We start from the raw sequence: 26,045 nt of genomic DNA on the forward strand, positions 1-26,045 counted from the left end.
AATGCTAAATACATACGGTTGGAATTGCGAGAAAAGTGTAACAGCATTAATACAATTGATTCAAATCACATGATCTCTGTTCTTGATAATCGATTGAAAACATTTTTTTTTACCTGAAACATTTCAGCATTTCATAAAATAATGATGCTTGTGGACATTTATGTTGCAATAGAAACATCAGAATTACAAAAACCTCAGAGAGGACATGTAACAAACTAGCCACTTCTTTCACAAAGTAAACCTTCTGTTATAAAATTCACATGGGAGACATAGGAGAGAGGCAAAAGAGAGAAAAGGGATATAGGAGACAAGCAAAGAAGAAATAGAGAAAGTGACAGAGTTCAAGGCAGGGAGAGAAAGAGAGTAAACGGGTGCTTGGCTACAGTTTGTGATGTGCAATTGAATTTCACACAATATGAGGCAGCAAATGACATGTAAATCATGAACAGCGTCCGGCTTGCTTCTTCACGACAGATTTAAATACCGGAGGTGTTATAGAAATCATACGGCCGCTCCAGAGTGCCAGGCAAGGGAACAGCAGGGGCGCAAAGGCTTCCGAGACACTGAAAGGTCCTCCTTGAGCTCGGCTGAACAGCCAATCTGGCGCACACACACACACACACACACACACATGACTGTTTCAAACCCAGGGCCACCACAATGAGGACGAGGCCTGTAATTGTGTTTGTCCACCTGGGTATAAAATAAGCATTCTGGCGATGTACTGCTGGCTTGCTGTGCTGCTGAGTCTAAGGTGGAGGGGAGCAGCCATGAGTGGATACACTTAATTACCCCCTAGATTCTCCCTCCAATTACCCCTAAATAAATACACACAGCCTACTGGCAACAACAATGACATATAGCCCTAAAGGAGAATGAAAGGAGAGCGTATCCGACGTGACTCGTATGCATATATGAGTGTTGTCGGATAATGACCAGAAGAGAGACGTACACAGAGAAACAACACAAGACCTGAGGGATCTGCATATTTTACAGAAGACAAGGCCAATGCAAACAGTCTGCAGAGAGAGTACAACATGACACTGGAGGAGATCTACAGATTGCATTGGGAAATAGTGTGAGCACTTGACTTCATGGGTAATTTTTACTTGCACTAATGGCAGTTCTGCCTTTCAAGAAGGCACCTGCTCTATTGAGGAAAAAAACTTACAAAAGTGGATTATCTACATGATTTAGATCTACATCACTGCTCTCATATTATATTATATTATATTGTACCCAAAATATTATAATCTCTCTTTTTACCCTGATTTCTGACACAGACAGACAGAGAGATAGATAAAGAGTAGTCAGACAGACAGACAAATAGATGGATAATAAAGAGAAACACAAAGACAGACAATAAAGAGAAACAGACAGACAGAGAGACGCATAGATATATAGATAGATAGATAGATAGATACGAATGACAGACAGACAGGCAGACATATAGATAAAGAGAAATAGACAGAGAGACAGACAGACAGACAGACAGACAGATAGGATAATAAAGAGAAATAGACAGAGACAATAAAGAGAAATAGATAGACAGCTAAAAAGAGAAATGGACACACAGACAGATAATAAAGAGAAATAGACAGACAGACAGACAGACAGACAGATAGATAGGATAATAAAGAGAAATAGACAGACAGACAGATAATAAAAAGAAACAGACAGACAGACAGACTGACAGATCGATAGCTAATAAATAGAAATAGATAGACAGACAGGCAGATAGATAGAAAAATAGACAGACAGATAATAAAGAGAAATATACAGACAGAATGACTGACAGATAGACAGATCAATAGCTAATAAAGAGAAATAGACAGACAGACATTCAGATAGATAGAGAAATAGACAGACAGAAAGATAATAAAGAGAAATAGACAGACAGATAGATAGATAGATAGATAGATAGATAGATAGATAGATAGATAGACAGACAGGACAATAAAGAGAAATAGACAGACAGACAGACAGACAGACAGACAGATAAAAAAAAGAAATAAACACACAGACAGATAATTAAGAGATGTACAGACAGACCGACCGACAGATCGATAGCTAATAATTAGAAATAGACAGACAGACAGGCAGATAGTTAGAAAAAAAGACACACAGACAGATAAGTAAGAGAAACAGACAGACAGACAGACCGACAGATCGATAGCTAATAAATAGAAATAGATAGACAAACAGGCAGATAGATAGAAAAATAGACAGACAGATAATAAAGAGATATAGACAGACAGACAGATAGACAGACAATAAAGAGAAATAGACAGACAGACAGAATGACCGACAGATAGACAGATTGATAGCTAATAAAGAGAAATAGACAGACAGACATTCAGATAGATAGAGAAATAGACAGACAGAAAGATAGACAGATAGATAGATCAACAGATAGACAGACAGGACAATAAAGAGAAATAGACAGACAGACAGACAGACAGACAGATAAAAAAAAGAAATAGACACACAGACAGATAATTAAGAGATGTACAGACAGACAGACCGACAGATCGATAGCTAATAATTAGAAATAGACAGACAGACAGGCAGATAGTTAGAAAAATAGATACACAGACAGATAAGAAAGAGAAACAGACAGACAGACAGACAGACAGACTGACGTATAGACAGATAGATGGATAGATAAACAGGAAGCCAGACAGAATCAAACAAAGAATAATATAAATCAACAAACCACCAGTAAATTAGGGAAGGAAATAGAAATCTCTCATAAAAGTGGAACAGTGGGGCATTTATCTACAGTATCAGTGATCTAAATGGATCATAATCATCATAAGACCAGACCACATGATGACTAAGTGCACCTGCCAAAAGGCTGCTCCAACATCACCAGTTTTGCAGTCCTGCTCAGCAAGAGACCAATCACACTCATGGGAGCATGAATGAACATGGCCATTCACAAAGCAGGAGGTGTGCGCTCGCTTGTGGCCAAGCTAATGATTTTGAGGAGAAACGCAGTTGAAACGCATCCTGTGCAGTTGAGCGACACTGACAGATGTGAACTGACACCAAAAATGGAACGGGCTTATCAAAATTCCTGTATGATTGAGAACTCATTGGAAACCACCTCAGGTATTACAGTAGAGGTGGAGGTTAATGTGCATCCAATGCATTGTCAGCATTCTGCCATTTACACCTGAACACCTGTACACAAGCACCACCTTGGCTCTGGGCATGCAGCTAGTATTTGTCATGCCATTCGATCAGTCGTTCCCACGGAGAAGGGAGGGATACACATATTTTCACCAGCTTATCGTCAGGCTTCCGTCTAGGCAGGGGAACAAAATGAAAGTGGATTGCTGAGAAAAATGAGTGGGACACCATAGTCAAGAATGGCAGCTATGAAGTGTGGTTTCTTTCCTTGTTGCTTGGGACAGCTTTGCGTGTCAGCATCGACAACATAAATGCATACAGAATAAATGAATTAGTGATATTAACACTTAGTGTCAATGCATGCATGCACGTTTTATTATATAAGAGGCAATATAAGAGACTAATGTGACATACATACATGCATATTTTACAACCAGGGTCTAAAAACACCAAGCTTTCTCTATAAAAAAAAAAAAAAAAAAAAAAAAAGGCGGATCATAATTGATGGGGGCAACCTTGCATGGGGGAGTTTGTAATCACTTTGTCATGTTGTGAATATGTTTGAAGATGTTTACCAGAATATTAATGCTGCTTTTATCCGTACAATTTAAGTATCCAGTGACCTTTTTGGAGCGTAATAGTCGACTACTAAACGTCTCCTTTTGAGTTCCTATGAGAAAAGGGTTTGGAACTATATGCGGGCAAGTAAATGACCACAGAATTTTCATTTTTGTGCAAATTAATCCTTTAAAATACTTATATATTTATTAACACTGCTACATTATCACTTAACTGAACTCAACTGAGCGGAACTGGCAAACTTGATCAATGCTTAAAAAAATATACTGTATGTTAAGGTAAATACATTGATTGCAGTGACTCTCCTTACATGGATGACAGCATAATCTAACTCAATAACAAATCCCACCCAGCCAATAAAGGTATAAATACATGCAATTAGTCTAGCCAATCTGACCCATGGTTACAGGAACATTAGCATGCTAAAGCCAGTCGGCATGCTTAATTGATTACCAGTCTACTAGGGACAAAATCACTTGAAGCAAGGAATAAAGCAGATATCCCTGTGGCCATACTGTTTGGGGCAAAAACTATCAATTTGTCTACCGCCAAAAGGAAAAAAACCCTAAATGAACACAATTTATTTTATTTTTTATTTTTTTTGCCTGTTCCTGGCAGAGTTTCTGTGTGCGCTCCCTCGCTTTTCAGTTGGCTTTCAAAGGGAAATTAATTATCTCAGATTCATGTTGCTCTTTGGTGGGTCTGGGCTTATTTGCATTGAGGAATATTCAGCAGAAGTAATGGTTGCACAATTCAAATACTGGCACCAAATGAACACAATTTTCATATGAAATTTTCCCACAGGAGCAACCGTATCAGACACGGGTGACATACAAATACAAAACCAAACAAAATGTACACAAAGTGAACTTGAAATGGTATAAAACAGAATAGCTGCTAGACGCATGAAATGTCAAAACCGAATAATAAAGTGCATGTAGGCTAGCCACAAAAGGGTGGAAAAAGAGAATAATGATACAGCAACATGACAGCTGACGTCTTCATACAAATGTAAGAATTTACATTCCAATTATGGGGAAATTTACATTTTAATCAGGTATGTGTGCTCAGTGCTCCGTTAGCGTTTAGCAGTGGTGGTAATAGCATCAGGGCCGAAGAGCTACCTCAGCCGGAAACTGCACTGCCAGCCGCTACTCTCATAATCTGATAATACTTCTCATTAACTTCTCTGAAATTGCCACCCTAATGAAAAATATCTGAAAAAAGTTAACCATAATATTTAAACATTGTGACAATTCTATAAGAATAACAGGCCTTGTGTTTTATAAGGTTATTGTTTGATTTGCAATTCAGTAGCAGCTACCCATGCTGCACAACAGCTAATTGTACAAAACATTTTTTTTTACCCTAACAAATTTCTTTTTGTGAAATGTTTTGCTTGAAAAGTGTGTGTATGCTATTTATCTTTAAAAGAAATGCCACTTGGTTTGATATTTTGTCTTGCAAAGAGATTCCTACATTTGCAAGTGTGACTTAGGTGTCCAAAAACATTTGAACACATACATACTGCACTTTTTTGTCAAAACTTTATTCACAATCAGCCACTAGGACCAAGATGAACACTCAACATCAACCATTTCTAAATCAAACCAGTGTCTCCACCCCAGACTTTTAAAACAAGTATCAGATCAGGCATCAGTAAAGCTCAAACCATCCTCATTAATTTTTCAATTAAGCACCTCAGATAAGACTGCCTGTACGGAGATCACATAAAGAGTGTGTAAATCTAAAGGAAACACAGCACACTATTACAGCGAACCATACACTGCACAAAGTACATCAAGTAAATGAAGTGTGTCCATGTGAGACAACTCTATTGCCTTTCCGAAGCACAAGAAATACCCACACTAAAACATAATGGTCAACGCATGTATCTAAGTTAGTCTTGCTTCACTGATGGCCATTACCAGCACCTTAATCAAAGTAATAGTAATAAAACAAATGCCAGCTGAAAGATAGTTTCCAAGAGGATCCTCTCATAACTAGATCACCAGCTGAAAAGAATTGTTGAATGAAATGTGTAAACTTTTTTATTATTGAAGCACATTCTATTTGGCACCGTCTAAATTATCTGATATTCTGACAGAATGGGATAATATTGGGGACACCGCAAAACTTTATACTTTTGTTAAGGAGAGAAGAAACAAGTAAATTTTGTGATTCAATTTATGTCATTCCAAAGAGGGTTGTTAAGGTCCTTTTAAGTATAAGTCCTCAAGAGAGCACTGATTGTACTGGGCCTGTGTTGAGTGGCAGAGAGAAGTTATGAGTAGAGATAAAGCAGAAAGAGTGAATGACTCCTCTCTGATATGATTCTCTAATGCTGCTGCTCTCATATTCACACAGACTCATGCACTCTTGAGCTCTGTTTCACACTGGTCCAGCACGCAACCCTCCATTTTCCAAAAAACACACACACTCAGTACATGCTATTAATCTGCCATTTGCATGCTTTGAACAGATAGAAGGGACACACTTTAGATTGAAGATATCTTCACAGATGTTTTAAATGCAACTTTATATATACAGTAATACAAAGTCCTAACCAACATTGAGGGGGACTCCCAGTATTCAGATATGGGTCAATCAACATGGGTTTTTCAATCATAGATTTTTCAACTTAAATCTGAAAATATACATTATATATCAATTTGCAAGTTAGCATCCTTAAATATAGAACTATAATAATGATTGGATTTGTCTGCTTTTTAACTGAAAATAATTTGTTTTTACCATTTAAGAAAACATTTTCATCAGTGCCTGTTACTGTTATGCAATCAAATTTGGCATGTTAGTGAGCTAGCAACAACCCAAATAAAATAGATTATGAGGTAAATTTGTAATTACAATGTACTGAATAAAACTATACTATGGTCCCACTTAATATTAGGTGTCTTTGTCTACTATGTACTAACAATAAAATAGATACAATAAAATGTATTTATTGTGTAACTATATGTTGTTCTTTAAAATTCTTACGAGATTCACGTTTGCTGCAACTGAGGTTGAGGTATGGGTAGATTTAGGAGTAGGGTTAGGTATAGGGTTAGTGTTTAGAATAAGGCTTGGGGTAGGTTTAGGTTTAAGGGTACGGTAAACAGTGTAACTACAGATGCCATTAAATGCAGGCACTTTAAATGTAAATACAATGCAAGAACAAAATTTACATAATATGTACCTTGTATCAAAGGCTTAAGTACATAAACTGAAAAAAATAAAATAAATAAATAATAATAAAAAAAACAACAACAGTTTGTTGGCTCAACATCCATAATGAAAATAAATAGCTTCTACTCATAAATGTACATATCTATTACATTTTTAGCTGAACTTAAAGGAATAGTTCACCCAAAAATGAAAATGCTTTCATCATTTACTCACCCTCCTGGCATCCCAGATAGGTATGACTTTCTTTCTTCTGCAGAACAAAAATGAAGATTTTTAGAAGAATATTTCAGCTCTGTATGTCCATACAATGCAAGTTAATGGGTGCCAACATTTGAATCTCCAAAATCCACACAAAGGGAGCATAAAAGTAATCCATATGACTCCAGTGTTTAAATCCATGTGTTCAGACATGATTTGATAGATGTGGGTGTCAAACAGATCCATTTTTGTGTCATTGTTTTGGTCATAAATTCTCCTCCCTGCACAGTAGGGGGCGATATGCACGAAGGATGCGAATCACCAAAAACAGGAGGAGGAGAAAGAGAAAGTGAAGGAAAAAGAACTTCAATATTGATCTGTTTATCACCCAAACCTATCATATCACTTTAGAAGATATGGATTTAACCACCAGAGTCATCTGGAGTACTTTTATGCTGCTTTTATGTGGATTTTGGAGCTTCAAAATTTTGGCACCCATTCACTTGCATTGTATGGACCTACAGAGCTGAGATATTCTCCTAAAAATCTTCATTTGTGTTCAGTAGAAGAAAGGCAGTCATACACATCTGGGATGGCATAAGGGTGCGTATATGATGAGAGATTTTTCATTTTTGGGTGAACTATCCCTTTAATCTTCATTAATGTGTATAACACAAAATATACATTTTAAGGTGAACTTAGAGAGGTGCATAAAGTAATGACTAATCGTAAATTCCTTGGAATTCTTTAGCTTAAAAATCCATGAAATTAAGATTTTCAGTACTACTAACTCAAATAATTAAGTAATGAACAGAGGTTGAGGGAAATACCCATAAGCCCTTGCACTTGAGCAATTTAATCATGTTAGTTCGGTCAAAAGGAACTTTTGTGGCCATTTAATTAGTAATTAGGAATTCATAGAAATTTTAGCTATTTTTAGTATTATTGATGTTGTTTTACTGTAAATAGCTGTTTCGTGTAGTCACCATTAGGGTGATTATTGTTCCATAAGTGGTAAACTTGGATCCTGCACAATCATTGTAATTTTCCTTGCACATGTGAATATGCATAGCTAAAGCTTTATGTGTACTTATTCAGGGAAGTTTAATGCCTGACCTGAATAATAAAAAAAATTAAAACAACTTGTTATTAGTTGCTAATCTTATTTGTGTGACATACAAGTTTAAGTAAATAAAGTTGAATGAACTGAATGATCTTATTGTGTATATCTAACAAAGGTTTTCTAGTTGTGCTGACATAAAAAGTCCATACGTTGAATTTACTGTACTTAAAAAGCATGATGCAAAAATGCCACATAAATATATTTTAAGTAAATACAACACATAATTTTTTTCATTGGTAGTTAAAGACTAATATAAAGTGGGTCCAATATATTAGCTGTTCATTTGTTCTGTGAATCCCTTATAGTATATTTGCGCCATACAAACTCCTATAGTGGCCATTGACATAAAGAATAAAAAAGATCATATCATATTCTGATCATATTCTTTAGAAAATGTTATGTTTGTCATAATCAGTTATGTAACGAACACATACCTCTACTAAATATTTATCTCTAATTATAATTAAATTATAATCAAATAACTATGCACATAATCCGGTACATATGAACGAGTATTGGAGGTGTTTGGTTTTAAAAATGATTACTCGTGGTTTTCCAGATTTAGCAGAAAATGTGCGTGATTGCAGCAGTGTCTATGTGTGAAGGGGGGATGGGGAATCACTGCAAACTGGAGGCACACCAGGGATAGGTGAGCTGTCACTAGTCATTAACATCATCACCAGTGCGATACAAGGAAGCAGAGAAGGCTAGGGGTAGTGGGCGGAGACTTTCAGGGTGTAAATGTGAAAGCGTGATAGAAACTTTGACTCCTACCCTTCTAAACTGCCACATGGCAGTTGTCTCATGGGAAACTTTAGCACGCAAACACCTTATATATCAATAGTTATTGTTAAAGGGATGGCACGTCATTACAAACACATGCAAAAATGCACATGTGAATCGCTGTCAACATATATCAAGGTATGCACGGAGACTGCTATACTCTAATTTTACGAATTGCAATTTTGAAATGACGCAAGCAAAAAGAGAAACTCAAAGCAAAGTTCTGCTAATGCTTTATCATTGTTAATGAGAAAATCATTGGATCAAATAATTCTAGTCATGTAAATTGTACAGTCTCAGAAGGGATGCCATTTGCTCTGACATAGTGTAGCTCCACCCCTTGTCCCAATAGCCCTGTCACTCAGCATTACTCCTCCTCATCAGCTTTGATGGGAAAGTTTGTCTAAAGCAGAAATATCAGAGCTAGGCTCATAGTTCACAAAGCTAGGGTCAAAAAGCCTTGTCAAACACTGGGCTGGCTTTGGTCACAAAAACATTCTTTAATATGGATCTGGGACCCTCCCATTTAAACTCATGAATAATCTATTATGCTGCATTAAAGTGAATTCATTCCTCATTAATATGCATTTCCATTGACCTCGGTCATCTGTTTGGGTTCCACTGAAAAGCCAGCCAGCTGTGGGTGTCGGGGTAAAAGATGGTCATAAAATTCATAAAGGTTTTATGACCAGTTACTCAACGACTGGGACTGTTTAAAGGCTGCGTTTCTCTCCCTATCCATATTCAAAAAGGAGAGAGGTCAACACAAGTAACACAATATTTCTACTTTCAAATTTGAACTTGTAAAAGCACTGCATTATGACTGGTGCCAACAACAAGTATAAAGTACATACTCGCAGACAACTAATGAGTTGGATGTGTACATATACTCCCAAGGTCTACCATTACTATCCAACCACAATTTTCAATAACATGATGGTACTCACCCACAAAACCTCATTAACCTTTGCATAAAGCTGTCTTTTCCCATTTTAACTTTTACTAGTGCGCAGAGTTTGGAAACTAGCTGCAGTTGGAGGTAAGTTGTAAAAAAGTCCATGGAGCATTTCGAGAGTGTGGGAAAGTTATTTTTAGCTGCCATACCAGAACCGACAGAGAAGCCCGAGCACTTCTACACGGTCATCTCCTGCTCCGGATCAAAATTCCACCTTTGAACTGTCTAACAGTGGGTGGAACAGGTGGGGGTGAGGTGGGCTTTGCTGATGAAGGCAAGTTTTGCTCAAACTGTGTTGCATCTAGACTATCTGAAGTGAAGCAATGTATTTTAAAGAGGGTGTTTTTCCCCACTCCTTTATTCCTATGTAGTTATTGCAAGTCTGGCTGTTTTTGTTCAAATATTTAATGAACAGGGAGCAGGAAAACATGCTTAAACTAAAGTATATACTGTAAAAAGTCATAGTCTAAAATAACATTACTAAATTTTACAACTAAATTTTCTGTGCTCAAGAACCTCTTCAAAAGAGTATTCCGGGTTCAATACAAGTTAAGCTCAATCGACAGCATTTGTGGCATAATGTTGATTATCACAAAAAATAATTTGACTCATCCCTCCTTTTCTTTAAAAAAAGCAAAAACTGAGACTACAGTGAAGCACTTACAATGGAAGTGAAAGTGGACAATTTTTTAAGGGTTTAAAGGCAGAAATTTGAAGCTTATAATTTTATCAAAACAATTACATTAATTATTCTGTTAAAACTTGTGTATTATTTTAGCTGTAAAGTTGTTTAAATTGTAATTTTTACAGTCATTTTCGAGTTTTAAGGTTTGTTGACATTACATCTTCATAGCAATGTAGTTGTAAAATTGGATATAACTTTACACAGAAAAGGTTAGTAAGTGATTTCAACACACTAAAGTCATGTTTACAAGCATATTGTTTATGTCTTGTGGCTATACTTTCGAAAAAGTATTGTAATGTTCAAAAACTGGCCCCCATTCACTTCCATTGTAAGTGCCTCACTGTAACCCAGAATTTTGCTCTTTTAAAGAACAGGAGGGACGAGTCAAAATTAATTTTTGGGGTAATCAACATTACACCACAAATGCTGTCGATTGAGCTTAACTTGTATTGAACCCAGAATATTTCTTTAAATCTAAAGATTTCCATCAGATTGTCCTCCAAGCACATCATTCTTTTTTTAGCTTTTCATTTTATAACCCCCATATGGTGTGTTCTGAATAGCATACTAACTACTAAAGCAATATCAACCAGACTTTTTTTTAACACTTTTAACACCTAAAATATTAAAAGTGTTTTTCGACACACTTTTAACACTGTAAAAAAATTATTATGGTTAACAAGAGAATACATGTACTTTTTATGGTAAAATAACAATAATCAGGCTTTCCCAAAAGTTCCTGCATGACCCATCACATTTCATTATATTTCATGAGAATATTTATGTTTCTTCTTATTTTTAATTCCAGTTATTTAAATTGTTTTATAGTCACATGTGTATTAATTATTGCTGCTGAAAGGGTCATTCTTGATGAACTAAGTCATCATGTGCCCTTTTGTTGTTACTACGTTGATTAACAATACATTTTAAAGTCAACAATTTAAGCCTTTTAAATGAAAACCTTTTAAAGTAGACCTTTATTGTTTCAGAAGGTTAATATATCAAGTTTCTATCATTTTATAATATAAACAGTAGTGACCGTAAAATATGCAGGCATCAAAATTACATCCTGTAAAGCCTGAAACATGTTCACCTAAAAAAAAAAAACATTCTCAGGTAAATGTCTTTTTTATTTTTATTTTTACAGTGTGGGATTTGCTTACCTTCATTTAAGCAATTGTCTAGTATAACGGTGGCTAGCTGATAGATAGCTGTGCAATGTGTATAAACCTCACTCTTCTGACCTCAAGAGGTGCACTAGCGACTGACGCTAGAGGCTGTAGCCTTTAGCCTCCTTGATAGCACACCTGCCTCCCATGCCGGAGACGCTGGTTTGAGTCCCATACGGAGTGGGTAGAACAGGAGTGTAACAATGGTGCCGTGACCTGGATGGGAGTGAGGTTTAGGGGGTTAGTGTAATGGTGGCCAGCTGATAGACAGCTGTGCAATGTGTATAAACCTCACTCTTCTGACCTCAAGAGGTGCACTAGCGACTGACGCTAGAGGCTGTAGCCTTTAGCCTCCTTGATAGCACACCTGCCTCCCATGCCGGAGACGCTGGTTTGAGTCCCATACGGAGTGGGTAGAACAGGAGTGTAACAATGGTGCCGTGACCTGGATGGGAGTGAGGTTTAGGGGGTTAGTGTAATGGTGGCCAGCTGATAGACAGCTGTGCAATGTGTATAAACCTCACTCTTCTGACCTCAAGAGGTGCATTAGCGACTGACGCTAGAGGCTGTAGCCTTTAGCCTCCTTGTTAGCACACCTGCCTCCCATGCCGGAGATGCTGGTTTGAGTCCCATACGGAGTGGGTAGAACAGGAGTGTAACAATGGTGCCGTGACCTGGATGGGAGTGAGGTTTACGGGGTGAGTGTAATGGTGGCCAGCTGATAGACAGCTGTGCAATGTGTATAAACCTCACTCTTCTGACCTCAAGAGGTGCACTAGCGACTGACGCTAGAGGCTGTAGCCTTTAGCCTCCTTGATAGCACACCTGCCTCCCATGCCGGAGACGCTGGTTTGAGTCCCATACGGAGTGGGTAGAACAGGAGCGTAACAATGGTGCCGTGACCCAGATGGGAGTGAGGTTTAGGGGAGGTGAGTGTAATGGTGGCCAGCTAATAGATAGCTGTGCAATGTGTATAAACCTAGTCATTCAGTCATAATTATTCCATTATTCGATAATAGGAGTGGTTCTTCACTTGTGTAACAGTTCCAAAATCTACCGACAGCTTTGGTCAATGGATAATGCACATTTTCTGTTTTATTCAAACACACTGTCTGCACTAGACATGACCGATTCCTGAACCACGACAGCCTGATGCCGTCTACACTATACATTTCAAAGTACCATATGTCATTGAGTACCACATACCAAATCACGTGCCGCTAACATGGACCAATCAGCTGTGAGCTCAAGGCTATATTTGAACAACGGGTAAATGGGTGAATAACCATTGTCCTACTTTATTTTTAATGGAAATCCATTGGTAAAAAATATACTTTTTTTATTGTTGTTGTAATTTTAGTTATTATCAATATTCATTAATACGCATTAATCCACATAAAACCCCCCACAATTAATCATGTCCCTGAGGAAAACGGTACCACCTTTTTTCAGTAGGGAGCAGTAAGCGAAACTCAAGCTGAACAGAGCGCAACAGTTTTGTTCCAGAAAAAAGCAGATAGACTATAGACTAATAGATTTTCAATGCTAACTTATAAACCTTAAAAGAAAGACCTACCTTGAGCTCCGAGGTTTTTTAAAAATCATCTATAATAGCGGAATTCCTGTTGAACAACTACAATACCCATGGTCCAGCAGAGAAAGCTTCACCAATCAGAGAACAGCGAATCAGGAAAGATCCCGCGAAATAAGACTAGAAGCGACCGCCCACTCCCATGACAAACTCTATATGACGCAAACGAGCCGATCTCCCTGCACTCTCAAACTACTTATATATTTGTGTTTATCGGAATGTTTCACAATAAACATAAACTATATAAAGTTTGTGATGTTGTGATTCACCTCTGAGCTGGTTGGTTTGGTTCATGGCTTATAACTCTATTATGAAGGATTTTATGAAAAGCCTATGAAAAAATGAGTGGGAAAAATGCTTCCGGAACCCAGATGCTGAAAAAGTATGTGGGGCACTGTTGCGCTCTATAGGCAGTGAGCAGCTGTACAGTGTAGTGGTGGTGATTTTGATTCATTTTACTGACTCAATTCTTTTGATTCTGTTCACCAAAAAGATTTGTTTGTTCATTGACCATATTTGCAAGTTATGCATTTGAGCCTGTAGATGGTGTCTTTTAAATGTCTTTTAATTCATCTCATGGAACCAAAAGCAGTCACTCACGACCAGAACAGGTCTAATTATTTTATTATTATTATTATGTTTTGTGCATACCTATAAACTTGTCTTAAGTGCATTTCACTCCTTTCTATCCTTGTTGAACACAACTGAGCAAATGACATTCCTCTTCTCATTTAGTCATTCAGTAGATATGGATTGCTGTGGACTGTAGGCCAACAACAGGCTGTATGTTCAGTAATATAGAAATAAACAATATACTGCCTTCTCAAGTCACTTTTTGTATTGTCTGATCAATGCTTCACTCGTTCGCCATAATAACGTAATGCATTTCAATAACCGAAATAATCATTTATAATTATTTAAATATAACTATTTATAATTATTAACTAATTATATATTGAATTATTGTTATTTGAGGGTCTTTCTCTGCAAATATTTATATATGTGATTCACTGTGACTAATTCGATTAAAAAATAAAGTGTAGACAGGCTGCTAGGGAAATTTGAGTGAATATTATGACAATAAGTGATTAAATAATAAAAATTATGCTATTTTGTATTTGTCTCACTTGCTATCATTACAGTGAATTATGGTGAAATCACATTGATTTCACACTCCATTAATTTTCATTCAGATGCATCCGAACGTGGGAAACTGGAAACGCAAGCCCATGCAAAAATAAATAAATAAATACAAAGAATATATTTCATATTTCAAAGCTGCATGTTTTATTGTGGAAAGAAAGTGATTAGATGGTATATATTAACATTCTGAATATAATATTGTTATTTGTCATTTATTATTTATTAAAACCAGCAGCCTCCGAGCATGACATCATAACCTGTCCATGCTAATAATAAGAAATAAACATGCACTGTCTGAAGTAATTTTGCATGCTCAAAGCCTAGTGAGACTGCAACTTTATTTATATAACAGTATAAAATTAGCTACTGACACTGACCACCAGGTCATTTAAATATCGGTATCGGCCACTGAAAAACTCAGACTGGTCAACCACTAAAAATAAACCTCCAATAACTTGACATCCTCAGAAACTCTGGGTTAAGAGTTGGACTCACAGCAGCAGGGCCCTGGCCCAGAAACCAACCAACCAAACACAGACAGCAACTTGGCCCAGACACAATCAATCAATCAATCAAGATCTTGCCCCAGGAGCAACCTTCAAAACTATGACAGGACAACAAAAAAACAATTACTAATGGAATGCTTGTGTGATTAGGAGAATAACAAAACAAATGTTATGACATATGCACCTTAAATGTGCCCACACAAGTCTTGAATATGCCCAAAACCGGTGCAACTTAATTTGGCATTAAAACAAAACACCAAGAACACCTGACAGTTCAACTAGTCCAAGTAAAACAATGCAGGAATTGCGATAAAAACACTCACACCTGATGGTGCTCAACCCATTGCTTAGCTTTCAAGATTGCACCCCTGTAAGCCCACAACTAATTTTACCCAAATCCTGGGTTGAAGATCATCCGACCTCACTTTCACAACCCCAAACACCCCAAAGGTGTGTTCGGCTCAAGTCTGGGTCAGTGGTCACGCAGGGGTAAGTACAGTTTAATGACATACCTCTTGTATTCCTATCTCAATCCTCAGTTGATCAACCAACATATTGTTGAGCGATCAACTGACATGCATGAGTATGCGTGAGAGTTTTCTAATGACGTTTTTCCTCATAACCCCTCTCTCTACCTGCCGGAACAGGGACAGAGGTTAATTCTTGCCAAAGGGCATTCTGGGCAATTGACTGCTCATCAGCCGCCAACTGAACTTTACCAGTCAGTCAAAGACAAGCAGCCAAATGCTCCTCTGGTTAGCTGAGTGACAGATCCAGCCGGATTAATTACATTACAGCAAAGCAACTGCTTCAACAGCAAAAGTACTCATGAATCACGCATAGCTCCGTTAGATTTCACTTCTACAATTTTCAGATATGACAGACTTATAGTAAATCAGCTTTGTTCATAATTATTCTGAAAACCAATTATATTTGATTATCAAATGTATAAATTTTAATGTATCTTTCTTAAAGTAAAATAAATAAGGATGCACAATTTATCCGAGACAATATCGGTGTCAGCCAACATTAACGTTTCATTATATTACAGGCATCGATTTGATTGGGATGATATTGATATCACGGCTTATTTTATTGTATACTCTTTCTATTCCGGGTTTCATCTTTTCTACAGTATAGCAATGTTTTGATGCCTGATTTCACTTGAATTATGCAAATCTGTTAACATTAGCAAATGCATTACATATCATGAACTCACAATGAACAATATTTTTTTTTCATAGTATTTAAAAATGTTAATTTAAAATTTACAATTGCTCATTAGTTCATAATGCATTAACTAATGCTAATATATACAACTTTTAATGTTAAAAATTAATTAGTATATGTAGTATATGATGTTATTAACATTCACCAGGATTAATAAGTGCTGTTCATGTTAGCTATTGAAACGAATATAACTTTATTGTAAAGTGATACCAAAATCTTAACTGTAATAATCAACCAGTGGCTTAATTATTCTTTTTTTCTAATTCAATTTCTTATTTCTTTCTTTTGGTTTTGGGCTGACATAAAACACAGACATTTCTTCATGAGATTCACTCACCTAATATTTCAACTTGAGGTTTTTGCATGTCTTATACAGTTCCGTGTATGCACACTCATATTTCTGCCATATTTATATCTTGTTGCCATGACATGGCTGATCTATGATTGACGTGCGCACTCTTAATGACCTCTCTGACATACACTTGGTCTGTCAATCACCCTTCAAACACAATCACTGAACACAGATAAGACCTCTGATTCACACTGACTCATCAAAAAAAGAAGGCGAAGAGCACGTCTTTGTGTGAAAATTGGAATGATGATGTCTCAGTGTTACCAGCAAATACTGTAGGTGTTAAAGTAAAAGCTGATTCTTGTTTTGGTGACACACCATAAACACACACACAAGTGGAGGCTCGTCAGCTGTTCTACACTCACTGAGCACTTTATTAGAAACACAATGGTCCTAATAAAGTGTCCTACGTGGTCTTCTGCTGTTGTAGCCCATCCGCCACAAGGTTCAAAGTGTTGTGTATTCTGAGATGCTATTCTGCTCACTACAATTGTACAGAGTGGATATCTGAGTTACCGTAGCCTTTCTGTCAGCTCGAACCAGTCTGGCCATTCTCCGTTGACCTCTGTCATCAACAAGGCGTTTCCGTCCACAGAACTGCCACTCACTAGATGATTTTTGTTTTTGGCACAATTCAGAGTAAACTCTAGAGACTGCTGTGCGTGAAAATTCCATTGAAGGTTCCCAAGAGCACAGTGGCCTCCATAATTATTAAATGGAAGAAGTTTGGAACAACCAGGACTCTTCCTAGAGCTGGCCGCCTGGCAAAACGGAGCAATCAGGGGAGAAGGGCCATGGTAAGAGAGGTGACCAAGAACCCGATGGTCACTCTGGTTGAGCTCCAGAGATCACGTGTAGAGATGGGAGAAACTTGCAGAAGGACAACTATCACTGCACCCCAAATCCAGGTGTGCATAGCTTGTCGCATAATCCCTAAAAAGACTTGAGACAGTAATCGCTGCCAAAGGTGCTTCAACTAAGTACTGAGTTAAGGGTCCAAATACTTTTTTCAATATGGTTTCAGTTTTTCTTTTTATTAAATTTGCAAAGTTATCAAAATCTGTTTTTTGCTTGTCAATTATGGGGTATGGAATGTAGACTGATGTGAACAAATATAAATAATTTAAAGCATTTTAGCATAAGGCTGCAACATAACAAAATGTGAGAAAAAAAATGGAAGGGGTCTGAATACTTTATGAACGCACTGTATGTGTGTGGCAACAGGTTGTGGGATTTTGGACCCTGCATAAAACACAAAGACAGCATAAGTCTTTTTGGTGATTTGGGAACTTTTGAGAGATAATTTAAATAGTCACTTTTACAACAATATATTTCCACCGGCATTTCCTCTGATGAATGTAATGTGATTTGACCTGTGGGAGCAGTATATAATAAGTGAATAAATAAATAAATAATGCAATAAAGACTTTATAAGTGCATTCATGAGACTTCAGAAGAGACATCTCTTGAAGTCATTCTAAGGAGAGGTGTAACAACTCCAGTGTCGAATCAATAGTTTCAACCTTTTAAATTGGCACTCAATAGCTCAGGAAAATAAACAGGAACTAGTGAAGCATAGCTAATGTCAACATCAATTCATAATCATGACCTCCTAATATGTTCAGTGGTTCGAAAGATGCAGGGGGAGGAAAATACAATTAGCAATTAAATGGACTGATCTCAGTGCTAAATGTGTCTTACTCTTCCTGTTTTGGAACCTATAATTGTTCCAACAAAAAAAACATTGTGCTCTAGCAAAATAGAAAACAGGAGAGAACCGTAATTGAAAGAGGAATGCATAAATAATAAGATAAAAGAAGAGACCAGAGAGCAGATTTTCTTGACGTATTGTGAGGTCATTACTGTGTGCTCACCTCAATTGTAAACTGCTTCTTCTTGAGTTTGAAAGCCAAGTCTTTCGTATTGGGTACTTCACATGTCAGACAGTTAAGACACGGCACTTGACGAACATGCAGAAGACCTGAACATAGAAGAAATGAATAGCAAATCATATTGCTGAAAACAGACAATAACATAATGCAATATGCTGGATATACAAGTTTGCATACCCTGGCAGAAATTGTGAAATTTTGGCATCGATTTTGAAAATATGACTGATCATTTTATTTAAGGATAGTGATCATATGAAGCCATTTATTATCACATAGTTGTTTGGCTCCTTTTTAAATCATAATGATAACAGAAATCACCCAAATGGCCCTGATCAAAAGTTTACATACCCTTGAATGTTTGGCCTTGTTACAGACACACAAGGTGACACAAACATGTTTAAATGGCAATTAAATGTTAATTTCCCACACCTGTGGCTTTTTAAATTGCAATTAGTGCCTGTGTATAGATAGTCAATGAGTTTGTTAGCTCTCACGTGGATGCACTGAGCAGGCTAGATACTGAGCCATGGGGAGCAGAAAAGAACTGTCAAAAGACCTGCGTAACAAGGTAATGAAACTTTATAAAGATGGAAAAGGATATAAAAAGATATCCAAAGCCTTGAAAATGCCAGTCAGTACTGTTCAATCACTTATTAAGAAGTGGAAAATTTGGGGATCTCTTGATACCAAGCCAAGGTCAGGTAGACCAAGAAAGATTTCAGCCACAACTGCCAGAAGAATTGTTCTGTATACAAAGAAAACCCCACAGGTAACCTCAGGAGAAATACAGGCTGCTCTGGAAAAAGACGGTGTGGTTGTTTCAAGGAGCACAATACGACGATACTTGAACAAAAATGAGCTGTGTGGTCGAGTTGCCAGAAAGAAGCCTTTACTGCGCCAATGCCACAAAAAAGCCCGGGTTACAATATGCCCGACAACACCTCGACACGCCTCACAGCTTCTGGCACACTGTAATTTGGAGTGACGAGACCAAAATAGAGCTTTATGGTCACAACCATAAGCGCTATGTATGGAGAGGGGTCAACAAGGCCTATAATGAAAAGAATACCATCCCCACTGTGAAGCATGGTGGTGGCTCACTGATGTTTTGGGGTGGGGGGTGAGCTCTAAAGGCATGGGGAATCTTGAGAAAATTGATGGTAAGATGAATGCAGCATGTTATCAAAAAATACTGGCAGACAATTTGCATTCTTCTGCACGAAAGCTGCGCATGGGACGCACTTGGACTTTCCAGCATGACAATGACCCTAAGCACAAGGCCAAGTTGACCCTCCAGTGGTTACAGCAGAAAAAGGTGAAGGTTCTGGAGTGGCCATCACAGTCTCCTGACCTTAATATCATCAAGCCTCTCTGGGGAGATCTCAAACGTGTGGTTCATGCAAGATGACCAAAAACTTTGCATGACCTGGAGGCATTTTGCCAAGACGAATGGACAGCTATACCACCTGCAAGAATTTGGGGCCTCATAGACAACTATTACAAAAGACTGCACGCTGTCATTGATGCTAAAGGGGGCAATGCACAGTATTAAGAACTAACGGTATGCAGACTTTTGAATGGGTCATTTCATTTTTTTCCTTTGTTGCCATGTTTTGTTTTATGATTGTGCCATTCTGTTATAACCTACAGTTGAATATGAATCCCATAAGAAATAAAATAAATGTGTTTTGCCTGCTCACTCATGTTTTCTTTAAAAATGGTACATATATTACCAATTCTCCAAGGGTATGCAAACTTTTGAGCACAACTGTAAATAAAAATGTGACCACAATAATTAAAATAATAACAATTATCTGCATTTAATATAACATTATATTAACATTATTCTGCTGTTCTTAATATATGTTATGCAGTAACAGTTTTACAAAAATAATAAGGCACTCAAGTCTGTGCTATATATTGAGTATTTAGTCTACAATCTACACACACACACACACACACACACACACACACACACACACACACACATATATATATATATATACACACACACACTGATCAGCCACAACATTAAAACCACTGACAGGTGAAGTGAATAACATTTATTATCTCGTTACAAAGGGACCTGTCAAGGGCTGGGATATATTAGGCAGCAAGTGAACGGTCAGTTCTTGAATTTCATGTGTTGCAAGCAGGAAAAATGGGCAAGTGTAAGGATCTGAGCGACAAGGGCCAAATTGTGATGGCTAGATGACTGGGTCAGAGCATCTCCAAAAAGGCAGGACTTGTGGGGTGTTTCCGGTATGCAGTGGTTATTACCTAACAAAAATGGTCCAAGGAAGGACAACTGGTAAACTGGTGACAGGGTCACGGGTGCCCAAGGCTCACTGATGTGCGTGGGGAGCAAAGGCTAGCCCGTCTGGTCCAATCCCACAGAAGAGCTACTGTAGCACAAACTGCTGATACACTTAATGCTGGCCATGATAAAAAGGTGTCAGAACACACAGTGCATCACAGCTTGCTGTGTATGGGGCTGTGTAGCTGCAGACTAGTCAGTGTGCCCAAGCTGACCTCTGTCCACTGCCGAAAGCGCCTACAATGGGCACGAACTGGAGTGTCAGAACTGGACTACGGAGCAATGGAATGTGGCCTGGTCTGATGAATCACGTTTTCTTTTAGATCATGTGGACGGAGGGGTGCATGTGCATTGTTTACCTGGGGAAGAGATGGCAACAGGATGCACTATGGGAAGAAGGCAGTCCGGTGGAAGCAGTGTACTGGGCAATGTTCTGCTGGGAAACCTTGTGTCCTGGCATTCATGTGGATGTTACTTTGAAACGTACCACCTACTTAAAGATTGTTGCAGACCAAGTACATCCCTTCATGGCAACGGTATTCCCTGATGGCAGTGGCCTCTTTTAGCAGGATAATGTGCCCTGCCACACTGCAAAAATTGTTCAAGAACGGCTTGAGGAACATGACAAAGAGTTCAAGGTGTTGACTTGGCCTCCAAATTCCCCAGATCTCAATCCAATTGAGCATCTATGGCATGTGCTGGACCAACAAGTCCGATCCGTGGAGGCCCCACCTCGCAACTTACAGGACCTAAAGGATCTGCTGCTAACGCCTTGGTGCCAGATACCACAGGACACCTTCAGAGGTCTTGTGGAGTCCATGCCTCGATGGGTCAGAGCTGTTTTGGCGGCATGAGTGGGTGTATATATATAGTTTATTTTTTTTATTTTTTTTACCAGGCTTTGATATGCCTTTAAACAGTTTGGTTTTCATTGTCTGCTGAGCTTTTCTGTTGGCACATGTAGCTATCACCTTTCACACTGGCCACTATAGCATTGTATCAACCATTATTTTATTAGCTGCACCAATGGGCAGAAACCAAAACATACGAGAGAAGGAGTGCAGCAGAGGGAGGATAGAGAGGTAGAGAGAGAGGTGAGTGGAGGATGGGGGTAAAACAAGGTCACTCAACACAGGGGCACGTTGGGAAGAAAGAAATCTTTTTCGCCTTCTCATTTCTTTCCCTTCTTCATTTCTCTTTTTTTCCTCTCAGTTATGCTACTGTAAAGCAGGTGGTAGAAATATTACATTAAAAACGGAGCACTGAGGACCAGGATGAGGAGATAAGGGGAAAATGTGTGTGTGTGTGTGTGTGTGTGTGTGTGCGTGTGTAAAGGGCCCGCTTGTAAAGAGACCCGTGCGCTAGGCTGATTCCGCTCGAGTTGATTCACTGTGACAGGACTCCCAACATGCTTTGTGCTGTGGACGCACCACAGGAGAGAAAGAGTGGCCTCATGTATGTCTTCACATTCACTATTGTCTATGAAACCTTATGGCAAAGCACTAATTCATAAAACGAGGCAAAAATCGACAGCAAAAGCAAACAATAGCTGGATAACTTCAAACAATTTTTTGGACACTTAATAAAAAATTTAAAAAAAAACACTCAGTATGCACACATACAGTATGTTGTTGAGACGGCTGTGAAAAAGTTCATCATCTGGAAGCACTGCATTCTATTTTAACTATCTTATTTGTTTACAAAAATCTTAAAAACTTCAAATTAAAAAAATTAATCACAAGCATCCCAAAAACTATATTCTTAATGTCGTTCTAACAATACATTGCAACTGAATAAATACCTGAAACATTTTCTTCCAGATGGAAAAGCACATCAAACAAATCTTGGCAACATATGTATGATATAAGAGAAACTACTTCGGAATGGAGCTGTCATTAAACTAAACTAATAAGATAAATAAATGTAAAAAAAAATATATAATAAAAAAACAAAAACACTTTGACAAAAGTAACTGTGACCCGACAATGTTTTAAAATATTTTTTTTAATAATAATTTAAAAAGAATTAATAACACTTGCAAAAGTGACTTGGACCTGACAAATAAAAAAATCAAATAAATGTTTAAATAATAAAATTAAATTAACACTGCACTGAGGAAAAAAATAACTGTGACATTACCTGAATTTATAAAAATAAAAGTTTAAATAATGAAACAAAATGAACACTGTGGCAAAAGTAACTTCAACCTGAAAATAATAATAATAATAATAATAATAACAAAATAACTAATAAAACAAAATTAATAACACTGGCAAAAGTAACTATGACCTGACTTTTTTTTTTTATTTAATTTTTTTATGAAAGTTTAAATAATAAAATCAAATTAATATCACTGCAGCAAAAGTAACTTGGACCTGACATGTTTTTTAATTTTAATTTTATTTTTTTTATAAATGTTTTAAAAATAAAACAAAATTAGTAACACTGGCAAAATTAACTATGACATTTTTTTAAATGACTGTTTAAATAATTAAATAAAATTAATAACACTGTGGCAAAAGTAACATCGACCTGACAAGTTTTAAATTATTTTAAATTATTATAAATGTAAAAAAAATAAAATACAATTATAACACTGGCAAAAGTAATGGTAACCTATTTTAAATAAATGTTTAAATAATAAAACTAAATGAATAGCACTGAGAAAAAGTAATCGTGGCCTGACCTGAATTTTTAAATATGAAAGATAACAAATTAAAATAAATTATTAAAAGTTTGAAATGGCAATTCATTCAAATAAAGGTTGACATAATAAAACACGATAAACGAATCTAAACCACACCACTTTCAGCTGTGACGTAACATATAGAGCAAAAACAGGGCAGGGGGCGGAAATGAGGAGAGATGACTTTCTGTAAACAATCTGACCTGTACAGAAAAAAGGACCCAAAAGAAGAGAAAAGAGATGAAAAGACACAACATGAAGAGACAAATAAAACAAGGGAGTATAAAAAGGTAGAATGACATAAAAAAGGCAGAACGGAAAGATTGTGTGCCCCAAAGATCTTCCTCGTCTGTAGAATAGCCACAGAGAGGTTTTAGCCAGTATGAAAATATTGATTCTGCAACTCTGTGGCCCCTGAGGGCTGTGCTGGGTGCTTGTGTTGGGGAGAGGGGCTCTATGTGTGTGTGTGGGTGTGTGGATGTTTGCTGTGGCAGCTGAATCTCCCCCCGGCCTGTCTGCCAAGGAGCATGTCTGATTGAGCAGAGCTACACTAACACGAGCTGACAGCCAGAGAGAGGTCCACCCTGCCTGCCCCTCTCTGCTAATGCACTTTACTGCACGAGAGTGCATGTGTGTGTGTGTTTGAGAGAGTCAGAGAGAGAGAGAGGATGATGCAAAAAGCACAAATGAGACGAGGGACCAATGCAACAAGATTTTTGTATTTTCTGAAGAAAAGGTGATTGCCCATGCAAAACTCACTGGCACAATCTAAGGGTTTTGTGGGTGGGTGCCAAGGCGTTGCTTTTGGGGTGCTAAGATGTTCCGAGTGTCTCTAGGTGGTTGATAGGGTGTTCTGGGTGGTTGTTCGTTAAAAAGAGCCCACCACAAAGTCTCTGATATTCTGGTCTCTGGATGTGACCACGGTACCTTAATTTTTATGCCCATTTTGTCGTGTACAAGGTATGTTTGATCGTTTACAAAAGTGATAGATTACGTCTCCTTGATAAGCTACCCAATTCAACATATCATTCATGTCCGTAGTACATTGGTGCAGGCTGAGTTATGCTCTGAAGTTTAAAAACAATGGTTAGGGATTTCAACAAACCCCTAACCCTTAAGTATGTGCAATAGTAATAGTGACGGTTGCCTTAGCAAATGTATTTGCACTCTCTTGTGTGTTTGCATGTGCTGTGGTTTCTCTCACCGTGGTAGTCTTTGTAAAGTGGGCTGGTCTCTTGCTCTGAACCTCTGAATGATTCCAGAGCGATGGCTGTGTCACTTAGTCTGATTATTCGTCCCATTACGGTTCTGTTCTGAGAGTGAGAGACAGAGAGAGCATGAGAGTTTAATAAAGAGTAAGACAGGAAATATATGAAATGAGTCTAATGAAATGTGTACAAGTAACGCAGAACATCTAGAGAGATGCTGAGAGCAAACTACTGCTAATTAAACCCCTACTAACGAGCAGGAGCACTCCCTCGCTGTGCAGACTGAATTAGGTCATCATTGTCTCTTGGAAAAATGGAGAGGGGTATTCCAGAGACAATTTTCTTGTAACAAAGCATGAGCTTACAGAGCTTAAACCACCAACAGTTCAAGACATATTTCCACTGTCTTTTAAATATGTGCTTTTGACAACATCATTTTAGAACTTTATTCAGTTTAAATTAAATACTGAGAGTTGGTGATGCTGGCTTTCATGCACGTTCTTACACTGATTATGCTTAATAAGCTGGCAAGCTGTTAAACGGATTTAACGGCATTGCTTTATCAGTGTAAGGTCATAAAAGGCTAAAGAATAAACCAATCGGCACGGGTAGATTTTTGCCCATTACGCCGATTCTGTGTTGAATGTAAACACTTTTACCGGTGTTCTTACCGGCTTACCCAGTAGACCTTATTCACAGTAGAGCTATCTTTGATTTTTTACGTGAATGAAAACGAGGCTGTGAGGGATAGATTTACCATCTCTTCAATAGCATGCATGGTATAAATTAGAGATTCCATCTGATTGTTCTTGGAAATATATTTTTTCAATGTTTTGTCCGTGGAATGATCCAAAAACACTTTAAACTGCAGAACAGCCCACAAAAGAGACTGTGCATCTATCCCTCACAGCCTAGTTCAAAGCACAATCACATTCCCGTCAAAAATCAAGATGGCGCTGCTGTGGAAAAAGGTCTATACAAGTGTCGTGCGCATGCCTCTTCGTGGCTTGATGTCAAAAACAGAGGATAACTCAATTATTACAAACGCAGTGTTCTTGCTATGTTGGAATTTTTTTAAATAAGCTGATTTTTGGGAGTCATCGGCATATTGACTTGCATGTAAAATGGCTCAATGGGTATTCACGTGATTAGGAATTTCACCCAATGGATTTTCATTGGCGAAGAATGTTCCTACACAAACCTCGCATGGGGTTTAAGTTAGGTGAACTTTGATACACAAATCTGCAGCACTGACCAATAGAAAGTTGATTGGTTTGGCAGTGACCACTGCATGCGCATTTCTT

At 37.7% G+C, this 26,045-nt stretch overlaps 1 protein-coding gene across 2 annotated transcripts in view; it reads right to left on the minus strand.

Annotated features, from left to right (window-relative positions):
* The window catches only part of LOC127444864 (elongator complex protein 4-like), a 93,703-nt gene that overhangs the window by 20,150 nt on the left and 47,508 nt on the right, over positions 1-26,045 (minus strand). For both annotated transcript variants that reach the window (XM_051704463.1, XM_051704455.1), the window contains 2 exons: positions 24,738-24,846; positions 18,513-18,619 (listed from right to left, as the gene is read on the minus strand). In XM_051704463.1, coding sequence (XP_051560423.1) covers positions 18,513-18,619; positions 24,738-24,846 — 216 coding nt within the window. The remainder of the gene's footprint in view (positions 1-18,512; positions 18,620-24,737; positions 24,847-26,045) is intronic.

The sequence above is a fragment of the Myxocyprinus asiaticus genome, chromosome 1, assembly GCF_019703515.2.
Source record: "Myxocyprinus asiaticus isolate MX2 ecotype Aquarium Trade chromosome 1, UBuf_Myxa_2, whole genome shotgun sequence".
NCBI classification, from domain to species: Eukaryota; Metazoa; Chordata; class Actinopteri; order Cypriniformes; family Catostomidae; genus Myxocyprinus; species Myxocyprinus asiaticus.